Source organism: Rhipicephalus microplus, chromosome 9, assembly GCF_043290135.1.
Source record: "Rhipicephalus microplus isolate Deutch F79 chromosome 9, USDA_Rmic, whole genome shotgun sequence".
Lineage (NCBI taxonomy): Eukaryota > Metazoa > Arthropoda > Arachnida > Ixodida > Ixodidae > Rhipicephalus > Rhipicephalus microplus.
The window spans coordinates 27,666,638-27,686,412 of NC_134708.1; the positions used below are offsets into that span (position 1 = coordinate 27,666,638).

Below are 19,775 nucleotides of genomic sequence, written 5' to 3' on the forward strand. Positions count from 1 at the left end.
AGATTCCTTGAGCGGCAGAGAATATACAGTGGGAACTTTTCAAGACTTCAGCGTGGTGTAAAAGGCAAATGTTTTGGGATTAGCGTAGCTGAAAATAAATATTTCACTTTAGTTATTTCTTAGGGGCAGAAGCTCTGAGTGATATTCTTAGTTCTCTTTGGACCACTTCCGGTCAAGAACATGCTTCCGGTTATTCCGAGTATTAGGAGCAGATCTAAGATACGAAAATTGATGCTTATATTTTAGGTTAATATTTATTTGGATACATAGGACACAGGTGCACATCATCTAAAAAAGAACCGACTAACATTGATGACAGTTGACGAAATCGAATCGACTGAGCTCATTGATAGACTGAGAGCCGCTGTGATCGCTATGGCGCATGACAGGGCAAATGTTGATCACGCACTTGTTACAATGAAATTAGTTTCGACAGCGCGATAAAGCATGGTGTAGTATCCCGGTGCACAAAAACGCCAACGGGCATACCAAGATACCAGAAAAACGTCTTCTTCGGCTAGCTGATTCATGACAGACATCTGAAGAAAACGTTTTGTAGCGCAAAGCAACACTTGGACAAAAAAAGAGCACAGGATGGGCGCTAACTTCCAACTGTGTTTATCGAAGAAACTTACGTACACATATATACGGCACAAGGGCAGGAAAGAAGTTCATAGCGATATCGTTAATGAAACATAAAAATTAAATAAGCAGAAAATCTTATCTAGAAACATCACATCACAAGGTCGCTACATGATTTTGGCAGTTGGTCTTGGAGACAGGCTGTAAGCATCGTCCTGGATGGTACTGTTTTCCTTTTTTTTTTCTCTCATGAAACGTCTCTTTTCTGTAATCTTTTATTTCCCATACCCCCTCACCAGCACAGGGAGACCAACCAGTCTGAGAACTGGCTAACCTCCCTGTCCTTCCTCCTCCCATCTTCCTCCTACTCCTCTACGCAAAAATCACGTTCATGTTTTTTGTTTGTTTGTTTTTCCTGCTCTAGCACTATCTCACTTGCTAAAATTTCTAAAATTTCAATCGGGCTCCACCGCGGTGGCGTAGTGGCAGGTACTCGGGTGCCGACTCGCAGGTCGCCGGATTGAATACCGGCAGCGGCGGCTGCATTTTTGATGGAGGTGAAAAGGCTGTAGGCCCGCGTGCTCAGATTTGGTTGCACGTGGTAAAGAACTCCAGGTGTTCGAAATTTCCGGAGCCCTTTACTACGTTGTATCTCATAATCATATGGTACTTTTGGCGACGTTAAACCCCACATATATAAATCAATAAACTTTCAATTTGTTGAACATTTATTCAGCCTACAAGTTTATGTATATTTCCTGTGGTGTAATATTTCACGTTTCTGCCACACGAGCCATTTTGATGCTCTCGGTTTAAACCCACAGAGATTGTGAGCAATAGTAGGCGCAGATGGCGCCTCAGTGTTTGAGAAGCTTCACGTTTGAAGTCGATAATTTTGTTAAGATTGCGCACAGGGCGCGAACGTACAAGAGCATTCTTGAGCTTGCACGACCGTGATAAGGTTGAAGAGCTCGGAGTACGATGTATAAAACAAGGCGCGCCCCGACATTAATCAGTTTTATCGACGACCGACGCTTCGTGCGCTGGTATCAGTGTAGACTGTCGCCCTTTACGAAAGGGAACACGCGAACGCGTGGACGGCGCTCTGCGGTGGCTGCCTACAGCACCATCAACCGACAAGTGAAGAAAGTACGTTTGCTTTTGGCGTCATCTATTGCCAAGCAAGATAAAGAGTCAAGGGCGGTAGACAAGCGCTGCTATAGATTACGTTCCCTTCCCGTGCGCGCGGTGAGCGATATCGGGCGATTACTGCAGCTTGCGCCGTGGTTGCACACAACGTTTGATATGTTGGCAGTCGACTACGCTAGGCGTTAGCAGAGAGGGAGTGCAATCTAGCAGCGCTTGTCTACCTGCCATGACTCATTATTAGTATTATTTTTCGGCAACAGATGACGCTGAAAGCGAACGTGTTTTCATTTGCTGTCTGTTGATGGGGCAGTAGGCAGCCGCCGCAAAGCACAGACCACGCGTTCGCGTGTTCCCTTTCACAAAGGACGACAGTGTCCAGTGTGCATTTCTTGCTTTAGCTTGAAATCGCGTTTGACGGCCACAAGTATGGCAAAATAACGAGTTTCACCTTGAAGACGGCGACTGCTCCCTTCGTCCGCATTACGACCGCATAACAATATGATTACCCGCTGACATAGGTGTTTTGGGGCGATGCTCCTTAAGGCGTATAGGCTTGTCTGCCGAAGTTGTCTATCGAGATCCCACCCATAGTACGTGAAGTGTTCACTAGATGGTGCTCGCATTTCTGGGGATGTTTCGATAAACAGACAGACAGACAGACAGACGCTTCATCCTACTGCTCATCATTCACTTTGTGGACATGCTGTGATTTTTTAGGAGCGAAGCTACGCCGTGGGCTTTGCGTTCCGTGTTTGTAGTGTGTAGTAGTAGACACTTGTTGTTTAGTCCTTAGAATGTCCCCTGGATTGCGGTACGTGTATATGATTAATATATGAAGAAAAGATCCGAGATGGTGGTACTTAGAGTGTTCACTAGATGGCCGGACAGACGCACGAATGGACAGACAGACAGACGCATGGACAGACTGATGGACGCTTCGCCCTACTCATCCTCACCCACTCCATGGATATGACGTGATTTTTTTTTTGTTTCATTATCGCGAGGGTCATGCCGGTTTGCTGCTCTCATGCACTGTATATATGTACATACATACGTAAGTTTTTTCAACAGACAAATTCAATAACGCAGGAACCATCGCACACTGGTTTCTTCGTTATTCATGCCCAGAGGTCCGATGGCGTTCCAGCGATGTCGTTATCACACCGAGGCAAGGGAATCACCGCGTGATAACACTCTCGACGTCATCTAAGCCACCATGTTGAAACCATGTTGTGCGTTCATGACATCGTGTGCAAGTCATCAATATCCACAAGCCTTACTATCAACTCGAGAAAAGCCAAACTCTTTCAAATATAAGGAGATGTTACGCAGGGACGCTTATCTCGGCTGCTCACGTCTGGCTATCCATGAGGGTACCAGGGCTTCTCGTGCCCTACGACTCTTCGCTGGCCTTAGCAATTTCCTGCTAATACATGTCTTGGTATATGTATACGTGCACGCACACTTGTCTAGACCTGCGATGCGCATGGAAATGAACACTGTTGTCCGCACCAGCTACCTCACGTTAGCTACAAGCTTTCGATTATGCTTGAATTATGGCTCAAGGACCAAGGTTCGATTTTAACTCAAATACCGAGAACACAGTATTGCTGTAAGGAATCACATGGTATTAGCGCACTGTATTATATTACTGATCTCTAAATGCTGATTGATTTGATTGATATGTGGGGTTTAACGTCCCAAAACCACTATATGATTATGAGAGACGCCGTAGTGGAGGGCTCCGGAAATTTAGACCACCTGGGGTTCTTTAACGTGCACCCAAATCTGAGCACACGGGCCTACAACATTTCCGCCTCCATCGGAAATGCAGCCGCCGCAGCCGGGATTCGAACCCGCGCCCTGCGGGTCAGCAGCCGACTGATCTCTAAATGCGGCACCTGGAGCGGCCGGCTGAACGCACCAGACGAGTGCGATTTTGTCTGTGCTACAATGAACAGGTGCTTCCCAGTGTGATCTTCTAGTGAGTTAGAATTCCGCTTTCAACAAATATTGAGCGCATTGACATTATATGTGATTGTAATGAGAAAGAGCTGCCCCAGAAAGAATCAGACAGCAAGCCAGCGATCTAACACACGTCTGCGCGCTGTTATTGCACATTTCACGCATTGACAAACACGCGCGGAGTACGATATTCCGAACAAGGCACGCGAGCTAAGCTAAGTCAATAAATAGAACGTCAGGCTTACAGTTCAGGTTCTCGGAACAGGCGCCAGGGCCGTCGTTGAGGCTGCGTATGATCTTTGAGCAGCCAATTCTACGGTTCCACTGTCAGCCGCAGTAAAACGACAAAAGACGCAGGGTCGCCGCGTGAAACTTGGCTGAGTCTGTGCTACACTTGACTGACAGGAGTCGACGATACACGGGTTCCTGTGGCAGGGAGTTGTGTGTTTGAAAAGAAGCAGCACGCCTCGGAAGCCCCATGTCAACCCTCCTGGACCAGCGGAAGAAGGGCAGGTTCAGGAACTTGGCACCCGCTCTCCTGGGCCTACGGCTCGCGGGAGAACAAGCTCGAACGCCGCGTTAGCCGTCCTAGACCAGTTGTCCAGTGGTGGGCCGAACTGTCCACTCTGCTGGCGGGAGTGTCCCGACGTGGCCGCAGTTGCACGGCACTTACTATGCACCGTATGCCCCGCAATGTAGTCCTGCCTCGCACTGCCTCAGCCGTGGGTCATGCACACTTGCGGTAGCACCTCACGAGCTGCCGCTGTCTTTCCCTTTACCACAGCGCTCCACTCATGTGCGCAAATCGCACATACTTCATCACCGCGCGGCACAATGTAATGGTTTTTCGGAATCGTTTCCTCGTCCACGCACTAGATATTACGTGGTTTCACACTGGTGTCGCCTTCTTTGCGCAGAACTGTTCTCAGCTTATCACCACCACGGACGTTACATGAAACATTTTTTTTGTTTAGTGGCCGTGTCTACCGCGTCGTCGTCAGCGAGTAGCTCCATCGCATGCGCGCTTGGCATGGCTCTGACAGCGGCTGTGCCTGTGATAAGCAGTGCGTGCAAGTTCCTAACTGATTCGCGCGCTGCGGCGTGTTCGTGTCCGAACGAGTTTGGCGTGACGGTTATAGATAGTCTGCATCCGCGAAAGGGCAGGCAATTTTTTTTCTGCCGTCGTCTGAGCGGACATCTTGCTTTGTGGTTACTGAACAGTTTTAAACGCGAAGCATTTCTTCTTCGCACGGTGTCGCATTTCGGCGTGGGTGGCGTCCAAACCCCACTACGCATGTTCGCGTCTCCTTCCACATGCTCGCTTTTCTTGCCGAGACACGTATGCTCACATCTGATTGCGCCTTGTGCCCGCCCGAGAACACGTCCGCATAACTACGCTGCAGTAGCCATTAGGGAGCTTTAGAATATAGCGTTAGCACTCATTGAGGGCGCAGTACATGGGCGCCATACGAGTTTCAAAATAGCCTTTGCCTTCCTCGCAAACCGAAATTCACGATCGCAGCCACACCAGGTCAAGGTACAACAGTAGGACATCGAAAACGTATGTTCTGCGGCAGAGAGGACAACAGACGTCTAGCATATCTAGCACAATCACTACCATTTTCTGCGATACAAAACACGTCTAGAAGTTCTCACGCTGTTGTATGTTTACTCCTATCCAGGACCTCGACGAAACTTTGGAGCATACGCGCAGGCTTTGCAATGCGCAGAAAGCTGCGCTAGCCCCGCCGCGGTGGTCTAGTGGCTAAGGTACTCGGCTGCTGACCCGCAGGGCGCGGGTTCGAATCCCGGCTGCGGCGGCTGCATTTCCGATGGAGGCGGAAATGTTGTAGGCCCGTGTGCTCAGATTTGGGTGCACGTTAAAGAACCCCAGGTGGTCTAAATTTCCGGAGCCCTCCACTACGGCGTCTCTCATAATCATATAGTGGTTTTGGGACGTTAAACCCCACATATCAATCAATCAATCAAAGCTGCGCTATAATGTCCTCGTTCAAGATATTCGCGTGCTGCCTCATTCTATTATTGACGCAGCGACCCGTTCGCCATTCGTCGCCCTTCCTGAAGTCAGCGAGTGAATATTCCATGCCCCCTATTTTATAAAATTTTGGAACACATTTCTTGAAACACTCTGTCGACTTGTTCGAACGCATACACTATCTTACAGGGGCGTTTCAGTGCCACCGTTTGGGCTGTTAACCTCCGACTTTTGGACCATTAACAACACGAAGAGTGTTACGGTAGACGCATAGAAATGAAAATGGCTGAATTGGTGCACACGATGCCCCGTAGCGTTTTCCTTCACATCGCCACATACCATGAAAACAAAACATTGGCTTAGCAGCCCAAGATGGCGGCGTTCATATGTCTTAGCAGGTCTTAGGTAAAACTTCATATATGCAGCGTTAAACGTTCCCGAATAACGTGGAGAAGCGACAGCTATAATAGCTGCACAGGTATGTTTTCGTGCATTTTAGCTCTCCCCCAAAATTCTTGCTACATTACTTACACCATCAAGATGATTTGATTGATATGTGGGGTTTAACGTCCCGAAACCACCATATGATTATGAAAGACGCCGTAGTGAAGGACTCCGGAAATTTTGACCACCCGGGGTTCTTTAACGTGCCACACCATCAAGACGATACGTTTGAGTGTCTCCATGGGTCTATGCACGAGGCTACATCAAAATAACAGAAACCTAGGTAATGTAGTCATAATGGAGCGTGATAATGGCTCGAAAAATCTGCCATGTAGCCGGGCATGGTATTTCAAGAAAAGGAACTCGGGTCCAGTGCTTGTGAAAAATAACTTATCTTTTTTTAATGAACTGATTCATGAACGTCCTTGTCAGTGCGGACGAAGATGTGTGCTGTCTTCTTATTGAAGGCTTCTAAATGTGCCTCCTAATGCCCGTCCATGCTTCTTTCCTTCCTTATGCTGTCGATGCTATTTTACGTGTTGCGGTAACATCTTTATAGTAGAATGCCTCATATTTACTGCTTTGCTGCTATATGTGTAGCGCTGCTATTTAGCTATGCAAAGGAAGGCGAGAGTGAGGTGTTTCGTGAAAGCCCAAAGAGTTCATGAGAATTCTGAAATAAAAAAAAAGAACAGACACGCTACGGTTAGGAATGAACAAATTAGGCGTGCACGCTGACAAAGAGACACACTGTAGATACAATGATGATCGAAGAAAGGAAATATGCCAAGTAATCAGTACGTCATTGTTATCGCAAGGAGTGAAACATCATTTGCCTTGAAAAATCGGACAGAACGTCCTTGCCAAACTGTAACAATTATTTGCCTCTTTTTAGCACACAATCTGCCATTTCACGATAAATCAGGAAATACGTACTAAGCATACCACGGCAGCAGTTTACGTGATAACCTTTCTGATATTAGATTGTAGTATACGCAAGGTGTGAAAAAACCAAGTGTGGAGGCAAGCACAGTAGAATGTTAAGTAGCATAACTAGTTTAAAAAAAATTCACTGCGTCGAAACAACACAGCCGCACCCATCGTTCGCACCATTGGGTTACTAGCCAAGGAAGCCTCCCTGGTAGTCCACATCGTAGCCGTTGCCTCCTGATCCGTAATCCCGGTTTTCGTAGGCGCTTCCGGAGCTGCCCCGTTGGTAGTCGTGGTTGGCGCCGGCATTCAGGAGGAAGCCGAAGCTGTCGCGATCTCCGTAGGTCTGCTCGTGGCCGTAGTCGCGGCGGTGGGAGCCTCCGTGGACACCGTTTCCGTAAACGATTCCGTGGCTTCCCAGCACGACGCGCCGGCCGCTTTTGGCGCGAAAACCGCGAACTAGCACGCCGTAGCCTGGGTTGAAGCGCCCGAGTCCCCGTGCAGCCGTGTTGCTGTGCGGAGCGTGCTCGGACTCGTTAGCGAGAGCCTCAGAGGCCGGCGCCACTTGCTGTGCCGGGGCAGCTAGGGGGAGACCCAGAAGGGCCAACAAGACAGCGTAGGGCAGCTACAGAAAAAAACATCGGAAAATCAGTCTTAATTGAAGAAATATTGTTTAAGTAGGTGTACATCACCTCTGTCGACTTTCTAGTACCAATAGATTATCATGGAAACTACCTAGTATATATCTAATGTATCCTTAGATCTTTGCTTCATATCAGTTTCTGTAGCGTATAGATGCGAAATTTGAGCTTAATAGCAATTTGAGTCAACTGTAACTAAAGGCACCCGTGTAGCCAAGTCTAATTGGAAAGTTCTTTTTCATGGCAAAGTTTCTAATTATAATCTATTATAATCCCGATTTGGCAACGCGAAACGCCTAATTCAATTTAATGTAAAACACCATCTACAAGGGCAGGGGTGATAATAGATCTTTGTGATACTCTACTGACAACTGACAGCTTTGAGGTCTGCCGCAGTGGGAAGCACCGATGAGTTCTTCGATAACTCGACACAAGTTCAGACTCGGAAATGCGCAGGTCGCGGGATCGAACGCCGGCTGCGGCGGCTGCATTTCCGATGGAGGTGGAAATGTTGTAGGCCCATTTGCTCAGATTTGGGTGCACGTTAAAAAACTCCTGGTGGTCGGAATTTGTGGAGCTCTCCACTACGGCGTCTCTCATAATCATATGGCGGTTTTCGGACGTTAAACCCCACATATTAATCTATCAATCAAGACTCGGAAATCAGCACTGAAAGCTATAAATGACACTGCATGGCGGAAAGACGCCATAAGGGGACCCTGTACCGAAGTGGAGTGACCAGTCAGACACGATATGAAAAACGGTAGGAAAGGGAAGACGGAAAATGAGATGAAGAAAACTGCCTGAATAGAAGAGGCTGTGTGCTTTAACCGACGTCACGAAAAGTGGACTTGTCTTCTTCAATGCTAGAAGAGCCTTGAGGCCTTAAAGAAAAGTCCACTTGTCGAAACGTCAGCCCAAGCGCACAACACCTGTTTACGATTTTTTTCCCTTCTGAGTAGTATATATCCCAATGAAAAAAGATATAATGAAGTGATGCAATTCTAGCAAAAGCTTCTGTCACAACGATTGGTCGTACTGTTATGACAAAAGATGATGACGAGCCTTACGCGAACTGTAACTCTGCGTAGTGTAGACGGTGGCGTACAGTGCCGAAATAAGTTAACCCGGCAACGTAGAATACAAAGCGTAAAGCGGCGCACACTCGTTCCTAATCATGTTGCAAGAAGATTGCATTCGCATAACCTTTACTCTCGGGTGCGTTTCGTAAGCGCGTAAGAATATGTCGCTGTCACAAAAAAATCTAGCCATCTGAACTGCTCGACGAACCCTTCTGTTTAGCTGAACTGATATGGGCATAAAAGTAAATAAAGCCGTACGTTCTATTCCTTTGTTACTACGGGAAAAAGCGCATATGCTTCGAATTTCAAGACGAAATGCAATCTTGTGAAAGAATTCCCACGTCAACTTATCCTAACACCGCTCAAATGTGACCACCCAAACGTCTGTGATCTACTTGCAGGCTATGAAGTCTCAGAGAACCGACAGCTGCTTCTCTGCCACGAACTGTCCCTCAACCCGAACCACTACCTAAATTATTGACGCTAATAAGCCACCCCTAGCCACGCATACGAGATGTAATCTTGATTGATTGATTGATTTGTGGGGTCTAACGTCCCAAAACCACGCTATGATTATGAGAGACGCCGTAGTGGAGGGCTCCGGAAATTTCGACCACCTGGGGTTCTTTAACGTGCACCCGAATCTGAGCACACGGGCCTACAACATTTCCGCCTTCATTGGAAATGCAGCCGCCGCAGCCGGGATTCGATCCCGCGACCTGCGGGTCAGCAGCCGAGTACCTTAGCCACTAGACCACCGCGGTGGGGCGATATGTAATCTTCACTTTCACAGAAGTGTGGCAGCTTGGGCTAGTGGGTATGACATGACGATAGTTAAAGCGCGAAAACAGAACGACGACACAGAGACAAGAAGGACACAAAGGACACGAGCGCTAACTTCCAACAAGGAAGTTAGCGCTCGTGTCCTTGTCTCTTTGTCATCGTTCTGTTCTCGCGCTATAACTATCGTCTCCACTTTCAGTGACAAATCAGTACCATCATACAAGAGCACATGATGACGGTATTACATCCAAACAAGAATAAGCCCGTATTGACCTTCCCTATCCTGCTTTGCCCATATGACTTTGCCCTTACTGCCATCAACGTTTTCAGGAAACGTCGCTGCCATCAGCGTCAAATCGGAGCCCAAGCGACACATCTATAGGTCGTAATAACGGTCGTATGCGAAGCAGCATCAACCTCATAAGCGTGCGTGCGGCCGCCCCCCTCAGTCACATAAGAGTGGGAGCACCAAGTCAGCTATACCTTGATATAATAGGGAGGTGGCATTACGACTCTGGGGGGGGGGGGGGGGGTTGTATATTAGCCTATGCAATAAAATAAGGAGTGGAAAAGCGGTGCGCCCAGCCCCCCTTCACCCCAAGGAAACCCTGCGAACCCTTACGGTCAACCTCGACTCATTTAGGATGAAGCTATATAAGCTGCTTACCAGGCGGCTCATGTCGGCGGTGGTGTCAGCTCTGGATTGTAGCGGGGCAGCGTTGGAAAGCCGCTTTTTATAACGAGACCCGTGGAGTGGCTGGCCCACGCGCTGCAAGCGAGAAAACTGCGGCGGGCCGTGCTACTTGGCCGGAAAGGGAACCGATCGTACGGTGACTCGTAGTGCCGCGTCCGGTGCAACAACCCCCTCGAAAGCGAATCACCCGGGAACGAGCGCTGAGCGAATGCAGCGGTGAGTGGACCAAGTGTACACTGGGCTTGCACGAGATGTGGTAGGGGGCAATGCTGCTGGTCGTCGGCCGTGACCATGCGTGCGGCTGGAGGCTATACGGATACGGCTGATTTCGCAGAAAAACCAACCTCCGGGGATATGCGCCAGGTCTCCTGCAGTGTGAAAGCAGACGACCCGTGTGCATGCAGTCACCGAGCAGGTGAGAGAGCGATCGGAAACAGGCGATGAGACGATTAAGAAAAACTCTTAACGACGAAAAGGGGGGCAAACTTCGTGGGGTCAAGGTGGCACCTGACTCGCGCTACTGCGGGAGAGAAAAAGTGGGTGAGAGAAATCAACGAACAGTTACGAGAGCAGACGTGAAGCGAGCGCAGGCTTCAAGTGAAGACGAATAAACCAGCAGTTACTAGGGCTACGTGTCGAAATAGCTTACGTACCAAATGAAGCGTTGGGAGGCGGGGGGGGGGGGGGGGGGGGAGAAGCGTTGAGGTCACCTTTAAATAGTTCCTTGCTGAGCTTTTTTTTTTGCCGAATTCTCACCTACGGGTCACTCTTAAGTTCAATGCTGCGCCTGAAGAAGTGGCGCTCGCTCATTAAGCCGTGTGGTTCCTTCTGAATCACCGGGGAGGAGAGCGTCGGGGGCACTGTTTTCCATGCACAAACGGGGCGTGGCTAAAAGCATGGCGGATAATAAATGAGATCGCTGCATGCGGAGTTCGTTCGGAGAGGCTCTGTTGCAAATGACCGCTTCGAAGGTCAAGAAACGTTTTCAAGGTACAAAGAAGCCTGATTAGGACAATATTTCACGACTTAAAGCTGCGTATTCGCGTACAAAAAAAAGCACGCTAATGGCGGATCACTAATCAGGGTGCGTTGCGTGTACGCGCGTGACGTAACTACATGCGGCTTCCACAAGCCTAAAAATCTGTAACAAAGATCGAAAGTTCAATAAAAGTCAAGTTTACTCATTAGTATTTTTTATTTGTGTACAGGCAGAGTAAACCTATTACAAATATCTCACTTCGTTTCATAATGAAATAAATTCTTCAGCTAAAAGAGGCGTATAAAACCAGACCTGTTGACACCAGCATTCTTTTTTTATAACTGCTGCGCTTCAAAGCATGTTTTGATGATTTCAGCGACTTTCCCCGTCCCATGGAGGGATATGGCTCAGACAGCGACCATGCAAAGGAGAGGCAGGGGATGCATTTCAGTATAGAAGCGGACGCTTGCGCTTTCCTTTGCATGTGAAATCGTTTCCTGGTGATAAAAAGAAAAGCAATACGAACACGTGGCATCTAACGCCTACGCACGCCTCCAGTTTTATCAACGTCGCAAACATCTTCCACACCATGGATACATGTGTGACAACGTCCGCATTTGGTCAGCTATGTCACGCCGTCAGCTAGTCGATTCTTCTGTAATGCATTAACAGCTTTTTCGAGCAGTGGTTGCCTGATAGTCAAAACGTGCGTTTAGAAATTCCCCCATTTTCACATAAATATAACCAAACTGAGTGACAGTTTTCAAAGCCGCATTAGAGATACTGAAACCTGTTTTGCAGAATTTTCTTGCTAATATCTCCCAGCTTCATTGTAATGCATCAGCAACTGAAAAGTCACAAGGAGCATGTGAAGCCAAGCACTCGCACAGCCATAAATAGTAGCTATTTGATTTGTAGGGTTTAACGTCCCGAAACCACCATATGATTATGAGAGACGCCGTAGTGGAGGGCTCCGGAAATTTTGACCACCTGGGGTTCTTTAACGTGCACCCAAATCTGAGCACACGGGCCTCGACATTTCCGCCTCCATCGGAAATGCAGCCGCCGCAGCCGGGATTTGAACCCGCGACCTGCGGGTCAGCAGATAAATAGTAGCTAGGAACATATTTAGCACGATGAAGTATAACACAAGAGAATCGCAACGTTTCACAGCGCGTGGATAGAGCCTGATGAAAGAGAAGACACACAGATTGCCGAACATACAACTGGTTTTTATTTTTCTGCCACAGCAATGTATCTGCGATTTTCACAGGAAAAAGAACAAAAAAACAAGACGAGCTATACAAAAATGCAGACAAGAAAACAACAAACCATCGTCGATATCACACGTTTTCTAATAAAAATTTGTTTTCTGTGCCCCCAAAAGCAAGCGAAGTACTTTTTACCACGTTTCAAGATTTTTTTTTTTTTAGGCTTCCACGATTTCGCGTGCTATTCCAGCCTTCTTACTCGCGAGCACATGTTTGCGAATGAAAATAGGCCGGTACCGAAAATCCCGACCGCGAATTCCTGAGCGCCCACCGATAGATCTTCATTTTACCCGCGTTCCTTGAGACGTTCATGAAGGCACCATCCGGTGTGATGGACATATTCACTGAGACAAGATATAGTGGTATGCAATAGACTACGCATTCTTCACACGCAATGAAGCTATCCTTATGCTTGGTGGGGCACACTTTTTGCGGTCTTGCGTCAAAATACAACTGACGGCAAATAATAAGAAGCTTTTCGGGGATTTAAATAACATTCAATAATAATAATAATAATAATAATAATAATAATAATAATAATAATAATAATAATAATAATAATAATAATAATAATAATAATAATAATAATAATAATAATAATAATATTAATAATAATATTATTAATAACTTTATTAATATTATATTTATAAAATGTGGGGTTTAACGTTCTAAAACCACCATACGCTTACGAGAGACGCCGTATAGTGGAAGGCTCCGGAAATTACGACCACCTGGGGTTCTTTAACGAGCACCCAAAATCTGAGCACACGGTTTACATCACCCCTGCAATGTCATCTAGTCGAAAAAAAAAAAAAACTGGTCGTGGAAAGATGCACGAACGCGAGAACCAGCAGAACCGCTCTTCACGGGCTTGAGATTCCCGGTATGGCCCGATTTCACCGTTCGCTGCGGAAACTATACACCGAGCGCGTTAGCGCTGGCGCACCAGTTTATTTTGCGGGCGTACTCGAGTAGCTCACCGCGGAAGTGCCGATACTGGCCGGGATCGCGGCACGGGACAACAAAGTGGGAGTCGCTGCACGTTATCTACAGCCTTTCATCTCCCTCATCCCTCTCCCATGCGCAGGGTAGCAAACCGGCTGCCTATAGGCTGGTTAACCTCCCTGCTGTTCTTTTCCTCTCTCCTTCCTTCCTAGATATCAGAAACGACTATAAGAACCAAGTGGACTGCTGGCTGTTGCGACGACCTCTGAAGAGAGTGCATTATCTAAAATTCATCCAGAACTGCTCCCTGAAGCGAGTAGCGGCATTTCAAAGAAGACGGTAGATTCGCAGAAACCAGCTACTACTTCTAAAGAGTTTAATTACGCTGGTATTGTGTATAATCTGGTTGTTATACTAAATGTAGCCGACGTTTCGTGCTATAAGAGGGAAAGCAAGCCCGCACTTCGGCATTACACTCTTTCATGCGGAAAGCTGTTGTGCTCCGTTTCTTTCAAGGAACCACTGGTCGCTGCCTTCGGTGTCTATACTAATGTTGTGTAATGCAACTTTGCATTTATGTCCCCACCATTAATGACCACTTTTCGGGCTTCGCGTGGAAGGTTTTTGCTATACCTGAACTACCATACATGTACCCTCGCGTGCCCGTTTTCCCTTCTCATGGCTTCAAAACGATGACTTTCAAATGTTTTTCTCAAATTTCAAGCGCCACGCGTATAGCTAATGTTGCACTGCGACTTACGCGGGAGTCCAATAATTCTAGCGAGCACGTTTGCGCATGTGCGAAAAGCCAACGCGTTTTATGGAAGATTGGATTAATATTGGATGTGCTTGCCGAAATTGCTGTTTGCATTTGTTGCCTAGGGTGAAGGATTCTCGCGAAATATTCAGTACAATCGTTGCCGGCTTGATTGTTGACTTCTTCACCACCATGACCATAAGAACATAGGTATAGACGGTGATATCGAAAATTTACACACAGTTGCTGGTTGCCTTCAATATATATGGGGCCGATAAGTCTTGCAAAACGGCTATGATATCCCATGAGTGAGCTACTTTATAGGACGACTAACTCTCACACGCCAACCAACGTCATTTCTTATTATTTCTTATTTCTCCGACCACGCCGGAGAGTTCGGCACACGTGTTCGTGGAGCGAAGCAGTAGAGGACGAAGAGAGCGGATTGCTGTTCGTAATGATGAGAATTTTCGGTCACGACATACACTTTACGATGAGCTAGGACAACATTTCTGTTGAAGAAATCGGGATGCTTCTGAGCCGCTCAGCTAGTCCAACAAATCACTCGAAAAGAAGCGACTGCCTAAGCAAAGTATCAGGTTTGCGCTGTTTTTAGTAGCAATGCTCCTTAAGCTAGCCGTGACTTATGCGGCCTATCAGGTACGTGCCATCTGGCCTACCGGAAAACTGTCATCATCATCATCATCATAATCATCATCATCATCATCATCATCACGATTTCAGTTGCCATAGAAACTGTGGCATTTCCACTTCTCAGCACTGGTCAACTAAAAACGAACAAAAAGACAGTCCTAACAAATGACTGTGAAGCAACGGCCGGTGAGCTGAAGATCCCGAGTACTTACGAGAGGATTCTATGCAGTGAAAAAGGGCAACCGCGGCTCCGAGGAAACCCTGAACCAATGGAAGGCCTACGCCAACAACGACCTGCCCGTAAATTTACGAGAAGTGCGAACGCTTGGTTTCAGCGCGAGCTTCTGTTTCTGTAGTCTGTACGTCCATGTGGCGTCTGGGACTGTATGTGGTCCTACTGTCCACGCCCAGAAACAACCTTGCATTACCTATAACATTCAAAAGTAACCAATTTAGTTTTCAGAACTATCTTGCTACGCTGTTACGAACCTCTCACAGCCTTTGTAAGCGTAGCCAATCATTTTGCTTCGGAAAGAAAACATGGATATAGAAACGCAGTGCTCCGCTCAGAAGACAATCATTTCTTTTCAGCGAATCATGACTGATCCGAGACGTTCGATGAAAATGCAGAAATTCTTCTTCATCGTGATTACAGCTGCAGGGCTTTTGAAAAGAAGCAAGTGAACCAGGGTGGTCTTTCAGGTCGGCTTCGACGCTCAGAATAGGCGCCAAACACTGGGAGCCCTCTAGCATGCCATTAAAGTCAACCAGCACATAAACGAAGTGGGCATCGTGAGACACCTCAACCCTAGAGTATGCATTCCTCGTGTGCAATATCGTTACCTTTGAAATGATTCGGCTGCCTCCCTGTGATAGCATACGCTCGTGAATATTTTCGATGGCCAGTTCATACCTCGCGCCCCCATGCATTCCCCTCCACGTAGGTCTATGCCTGGATTGCTTACTTAACAACTCTACGTGACAGTAAAGGTTCCAAGGTCCTCGATCAGTAACGGCGTACTGCGGGTAATCCTTCGAAGAAAGTTTTCGCACGTCTTTCAGAACAGCAGCTGGCAGGTTGGTAAAGTCATGCATCTGGCCAGATGTCATCACTGTCTCAGAACAGGGCGAAGGAGACGACGTGCTCGCTTCCGCTGTTGGATTCTGCCGAGAGGTCTCTCGTTGCGACGAGGTCGAATGACTTGGTACTGCAACTTGAGGTGCTTGAGTTTCGGGTGCCGCGACATCGTGCTGAATCACGGACAACCTCCACTCCCGGCTGCTGATATGTTTATTCAGCTCATTCATTCGACTCGGGATCCCAAGAAGCAGCTGTTCGCGATTGGCGTCCCTCAACAGAGCCTTCAGTTCTTCGAGAGCAGCCGTCACATCTCGAAACGTGAGTGCTCTAGATTCCGATGAGATGTTCTCTGTGAGCGCGGGAGAAGCAGAGGTACTACATCCGGCAGCGTAGTGAGTTGACAGTTCCCTGTGCAGGACTTCTTCACCGCATGGCATACACTCCACGGTGTGGAACGCGCATTCGTTCTCGTAGTGTCGCAGCATGTCTTCCACAGCTGCCTCATACTGGCAGCCGTGTGCCTCGTTCCAACAGTGTACCTACATAGGAACAAGAAAAAAGTACAGTGTTTCCTGAGCGCCAAAGAAAATTTATAATATGGGTACATAGCTATCTGTTGTTCTACACAGTCTATTTACTAAATTACCGTAATGTATTTGTACAAAGTTACAGAGCGACCTTATTGACGTAATGGTGTATTGAAGTAACGAGGTGTCCCTGTAATGCAGGAAGACACTAAAGGATGCTAGACAGTGGTCAGCAAATAATGAAAAGTTCGATATCAATTATTCTTATTCTTGGCATGCTGTATATTAAAAATGCACATTTGCATATTCGCGATAATCGGGTCATAGTGGAATGTGTGGTTACAGGTACGAATACTTGATAGAGTAACAAGATTACAAATTCTATGGCATGCGGAGCTCATATTAACTACATAATCCGTGACGCAGAAGACATAAGGTAGGCGACTACTGCAGTTGCTAATGATGAATAAGTAATCGACAATTCAAGACAGCTATTGGCTTTATTCCTCTGTGGTTTGTACAGGGAGAACTGAACGTTCAGATTTGCCTGTTATTAGCGTGTTCACATTATCACTTTTGCAAACCTTGCCGCAATGGAGAGGTAATTCGCGATTAACTCTAATTGTTAAAGTCTTTCCCCATCTGTTGACGTTTAATTTCACGATGCCGAACTTTCACTTTTGATTTTCGTAGCGCAGGCCTGGTGCCTCAGGAAGCTTTTTAGGACCACTATGCGCTATGTCTTTTCTACATTTTGTCTAAACTTCAACCTCAGTACACCTTTTTAATGGCGTCTGACTATTCTTTGCATATCACACAACACAATCGAACTACTAGCTTAGAAGTGTGGCAGCTTGAGCCAGTTGGTATGATATGACGATAGGTACAGCGTGCGAACAGAACGACGACACATAGACAAGTCCTCCGTGTCCTTCTTATCTCTGTGTCGTCGTTCTGTTCTCGCGCAATAACTATCGTCACAACTACTAACTTTCGTTGCGCATCGGTTTTCTTGTTGACACAGGGAGCACGATTTGAACGCAGGGAGCACGATTGAAATGTAACGCAGGAAGTCCAATTTGGTTTTATGGTTTACGTCGGTTTGTTCCGGATGCCTAAACGAATCGCTGGTTTGTACTTCCGATAGCAGCGCAACATCATCCCTCAAAGTAAAATATACTCGATTTGGGCGCGGCTTTCTTGTTCTGTGCATTCGACGCCATCGCTGCCATTTGTGCTAATCGAGATATGCCGAGAGCGTCACGCCGCGTACGATCCCGCCTCGTCACGTTTACGCACGCCGCGTTTTTTTTTTTTCGGCGTATGCGCTCATCCATGGAGTAGATACGTTACATACTGCGCCTGCGCACTTCGTTCTCTTAGCCACGTTATGTACGTAGGCTCGTTTACGTAAGCCCAACTAAAGGTAGAGAGTTTTAGAACTGCGTACGCTACGTACGTGGCGGCGTTGCGTACGTATACGGACGCCACGTTCTGCGTAGTGAGCATGCGCAGACCGCAACGCGCACGTATCGCGTCACGTACGCAGCCGCTACGTACACACGCATGAGATGTGTGCGTGCGTACGTCAGAGGTGATCGCGCCGCTCTCGAACAAGTTCGCGACAGCGCGAGACTTCGTTTTGCAAAATGGTGGCATCGAAGGCAAGCACCAACCGGCTCTGTGGCTTAAAATATGGCCATAATCTGGCTATAACACTTGGATTGGCTTACATTGGCTGTCAACAACACGTGCTTCTATTTTGATCTACCAGATGGCGCAACACGCTTCTCGCTCGTTACGTACGCGGGTACTACGTCGTTCTAAAAGCCGATTAGTGGCAAACGACGCCACGTAACGCAAGGCGCTTGCGTGATGCGTACGTAGTGCCATTCCGCAGTACTAAAACTCTCTAGTGTCTATCGATGTGTAAAGTAAGACTGGTGCACTCTAGCGCTGCAATGGCCAAGCCGCGCCACCCGGCGTCGCTTTGCGTTGATGCATGGACGTGCCAGAAGCACATGCCCTACGTCGAGTAGTCCTATGCATTTTACGTCGTGCCCAGCCTAACTGTGGACGAGGCTGTACATGAGTTTGACATTCGAAATCACGAGCTTCACATTGTTGAGTTCAAAAGCATCCTGCAATGACATCTTGCCAGAAACGCGAATGAACTGTTGCACATTGTGTAGAGGACGAGGAGTGACATTATCATCATTGGGGATTAGAGCAGTGCGTTGGGAATAAAGAAGAGGTGGTCGGGTGGGCTTCGCTATGGACTCGGCGGCTCGTCCTTTCCTCGGAAATTTTGGTGCCGAAACCCGGGATCGAACCAGGGACCTTTATATGTTGAGGTAAGAACCAGCCGCCGTGCCCATAGCGAAGCCCACCCGCCCACCTCTTCTTTATTCCCAATGCACTGCTCTAATCCCCCCTGATGATAATGTCGCTGCTCGTCCTCTACACAGTTTGCAACATGAACAATCACATGAAAATTTTACAAAGGAACGACAGACACCGCTTCCTCACCTTCAAGGCGTTGAATTTCGTGGTAGGGAAGTCGAGAACAAAGAGCTTAGCCTCCTCGAATGGCTCTCGATCCAAGGGACAGCACCCCCCACTGTAATTGACTGCGTGGCACGATTGGCACAGAGTGTGCGCACACGGCAGCGCCAGCATCCGCTTGGGAATCATGCGACAGAGATCTAATACGAGCAGACTGGGCACATCGTCGACAAAGCGAGTCGGTCGCCAGTTGACGCCGGCGACGGCGTGGTCGCGAAAACGGTGCACTCGTCCGAGATCCGGCATGTTTGCTCTGCGCAAGCGAATGCTTCGCCGGCACACGAGCGGCCTCGATTTCCTATCACCGAGCTAATCTCCGCTCGGTGGACGCATGCACTTCTACTGTCGCGTAGCAACAAGGATATATAAAAAGGCCCATTCTCTTGCGATAGCGTATTGCGTATCACGTATTGAGTGCACCATTCCTCTGCAGTGCATTCATTCCGTTCAGCGGTTGATTTGTGGGGTTTAACGTCCCAAAACCACCATATGATCATGAGAGACGCCGTAGTGGAGGGCTCCGGAAATTTTGACCACCTGGGGTTCTTTATCCGTTCGGTGGTGTAATGCCTTTAAATATGAAGCATTTATTAGCATACCATCAAAACCTTTAATGTTTTTATCTATCCATCTATCATCTATGATCTATTCATCTATCAATCTATCCATCTATGATCTATCCATCTATCAATCTATCCATCTATCAATCTATCCATCTATCAATCTATCT

General features: G+C 47.5%; 3 protein-coding genes across 4 annotated transcripts in view; 1 reads left to right on the top strand and 2 right to left on the bottom strand.

Annotated features, from left to right (window-relative positions):
• Positions 1-6,512: 6,512 nt before the first annotated feature.
• LOC142771638 (uncharacterized) lies at positions 6,513-10,386 on the bottom strand. The gene is made up of 3 exons (XM_075873382.1): positions 10,240-10,386; positions 7,247-7,691; positions 6,513-6,809 (listed from the first exon to the last, which is right to left on the bottom strand). The coding sequence occupies exons 1-2, from the start codon at positions 10,249-10,251 to the stop codon at positions 7,257-7,259; spliced, it is 447 nt and encodes a 148-aa protein (XP_075729497.1). The 5' UTR covers positions 10,252-10,386; the 3' UTR covers positions 6,513-6,809; positions 7,247-7,256.
• Positions 10,387-10,540: 154 nt separating this feature from the next.
• The window catches only part of LOC119184101 (hemicentin-2-like), a 183,483-nt gene continuing 174,248 nt past the window's right edge, over positions 10,541-19,775 (top strand). Inside the window, exon 1 of one of the 2 annotated variants that reach the window (XM_075873374.1) lies at positions 10,541-10,681. In XM_075873374.1, the coding sequence (XP_075729489.1) occupies positions 10,558-10,681 (124 nt within the window). In that variant the 5' untranslated portion in view covers positions 10,541-10,557. The remainder of the gene's footprint in view (positions 10,682-19,775) is intronic. The other variant, XM_075873373.1, reaches the window with a different exon arrangement.
• On the bottom strand, positions 12,457-19,372 carry LOC119184589 (uncharacterized). Its single transcript, XM_037433973.2, has 2 exons — positions 19,010-19,372; positions 12,457-16,492 (listed from the first exon to the last, which is right to left on the bottom strand). Exons 1-2 carry the CDS (start codon positions 19,289-19,291, stop codon positions 15,365-15,367), a joined length of 1,410 nt encoding a protein of 469 aa, XP_037289870.2. The 5' UTR covers positions 19,292-19,372; the 3' UTR covers positions 12,457-15,364.

Bases quoted from the DNA above. Each gene is read 5' to 3' on its own strand.
- LOC119184589 (XM_037433973.2), bottom strand. From the start codon at position 19,291: ATGCCGGATCTCGGACGAGTGCACCGTTTTCGCGACCACGCCGTCGCC. The intron at 16,493-19,009 runs GTGAGGAAGCGG...GTTCCTATGTAG, and splicing joins CGAAATTCAACGCCTTGAAG to GTACACTGTTGGAACGAGGC.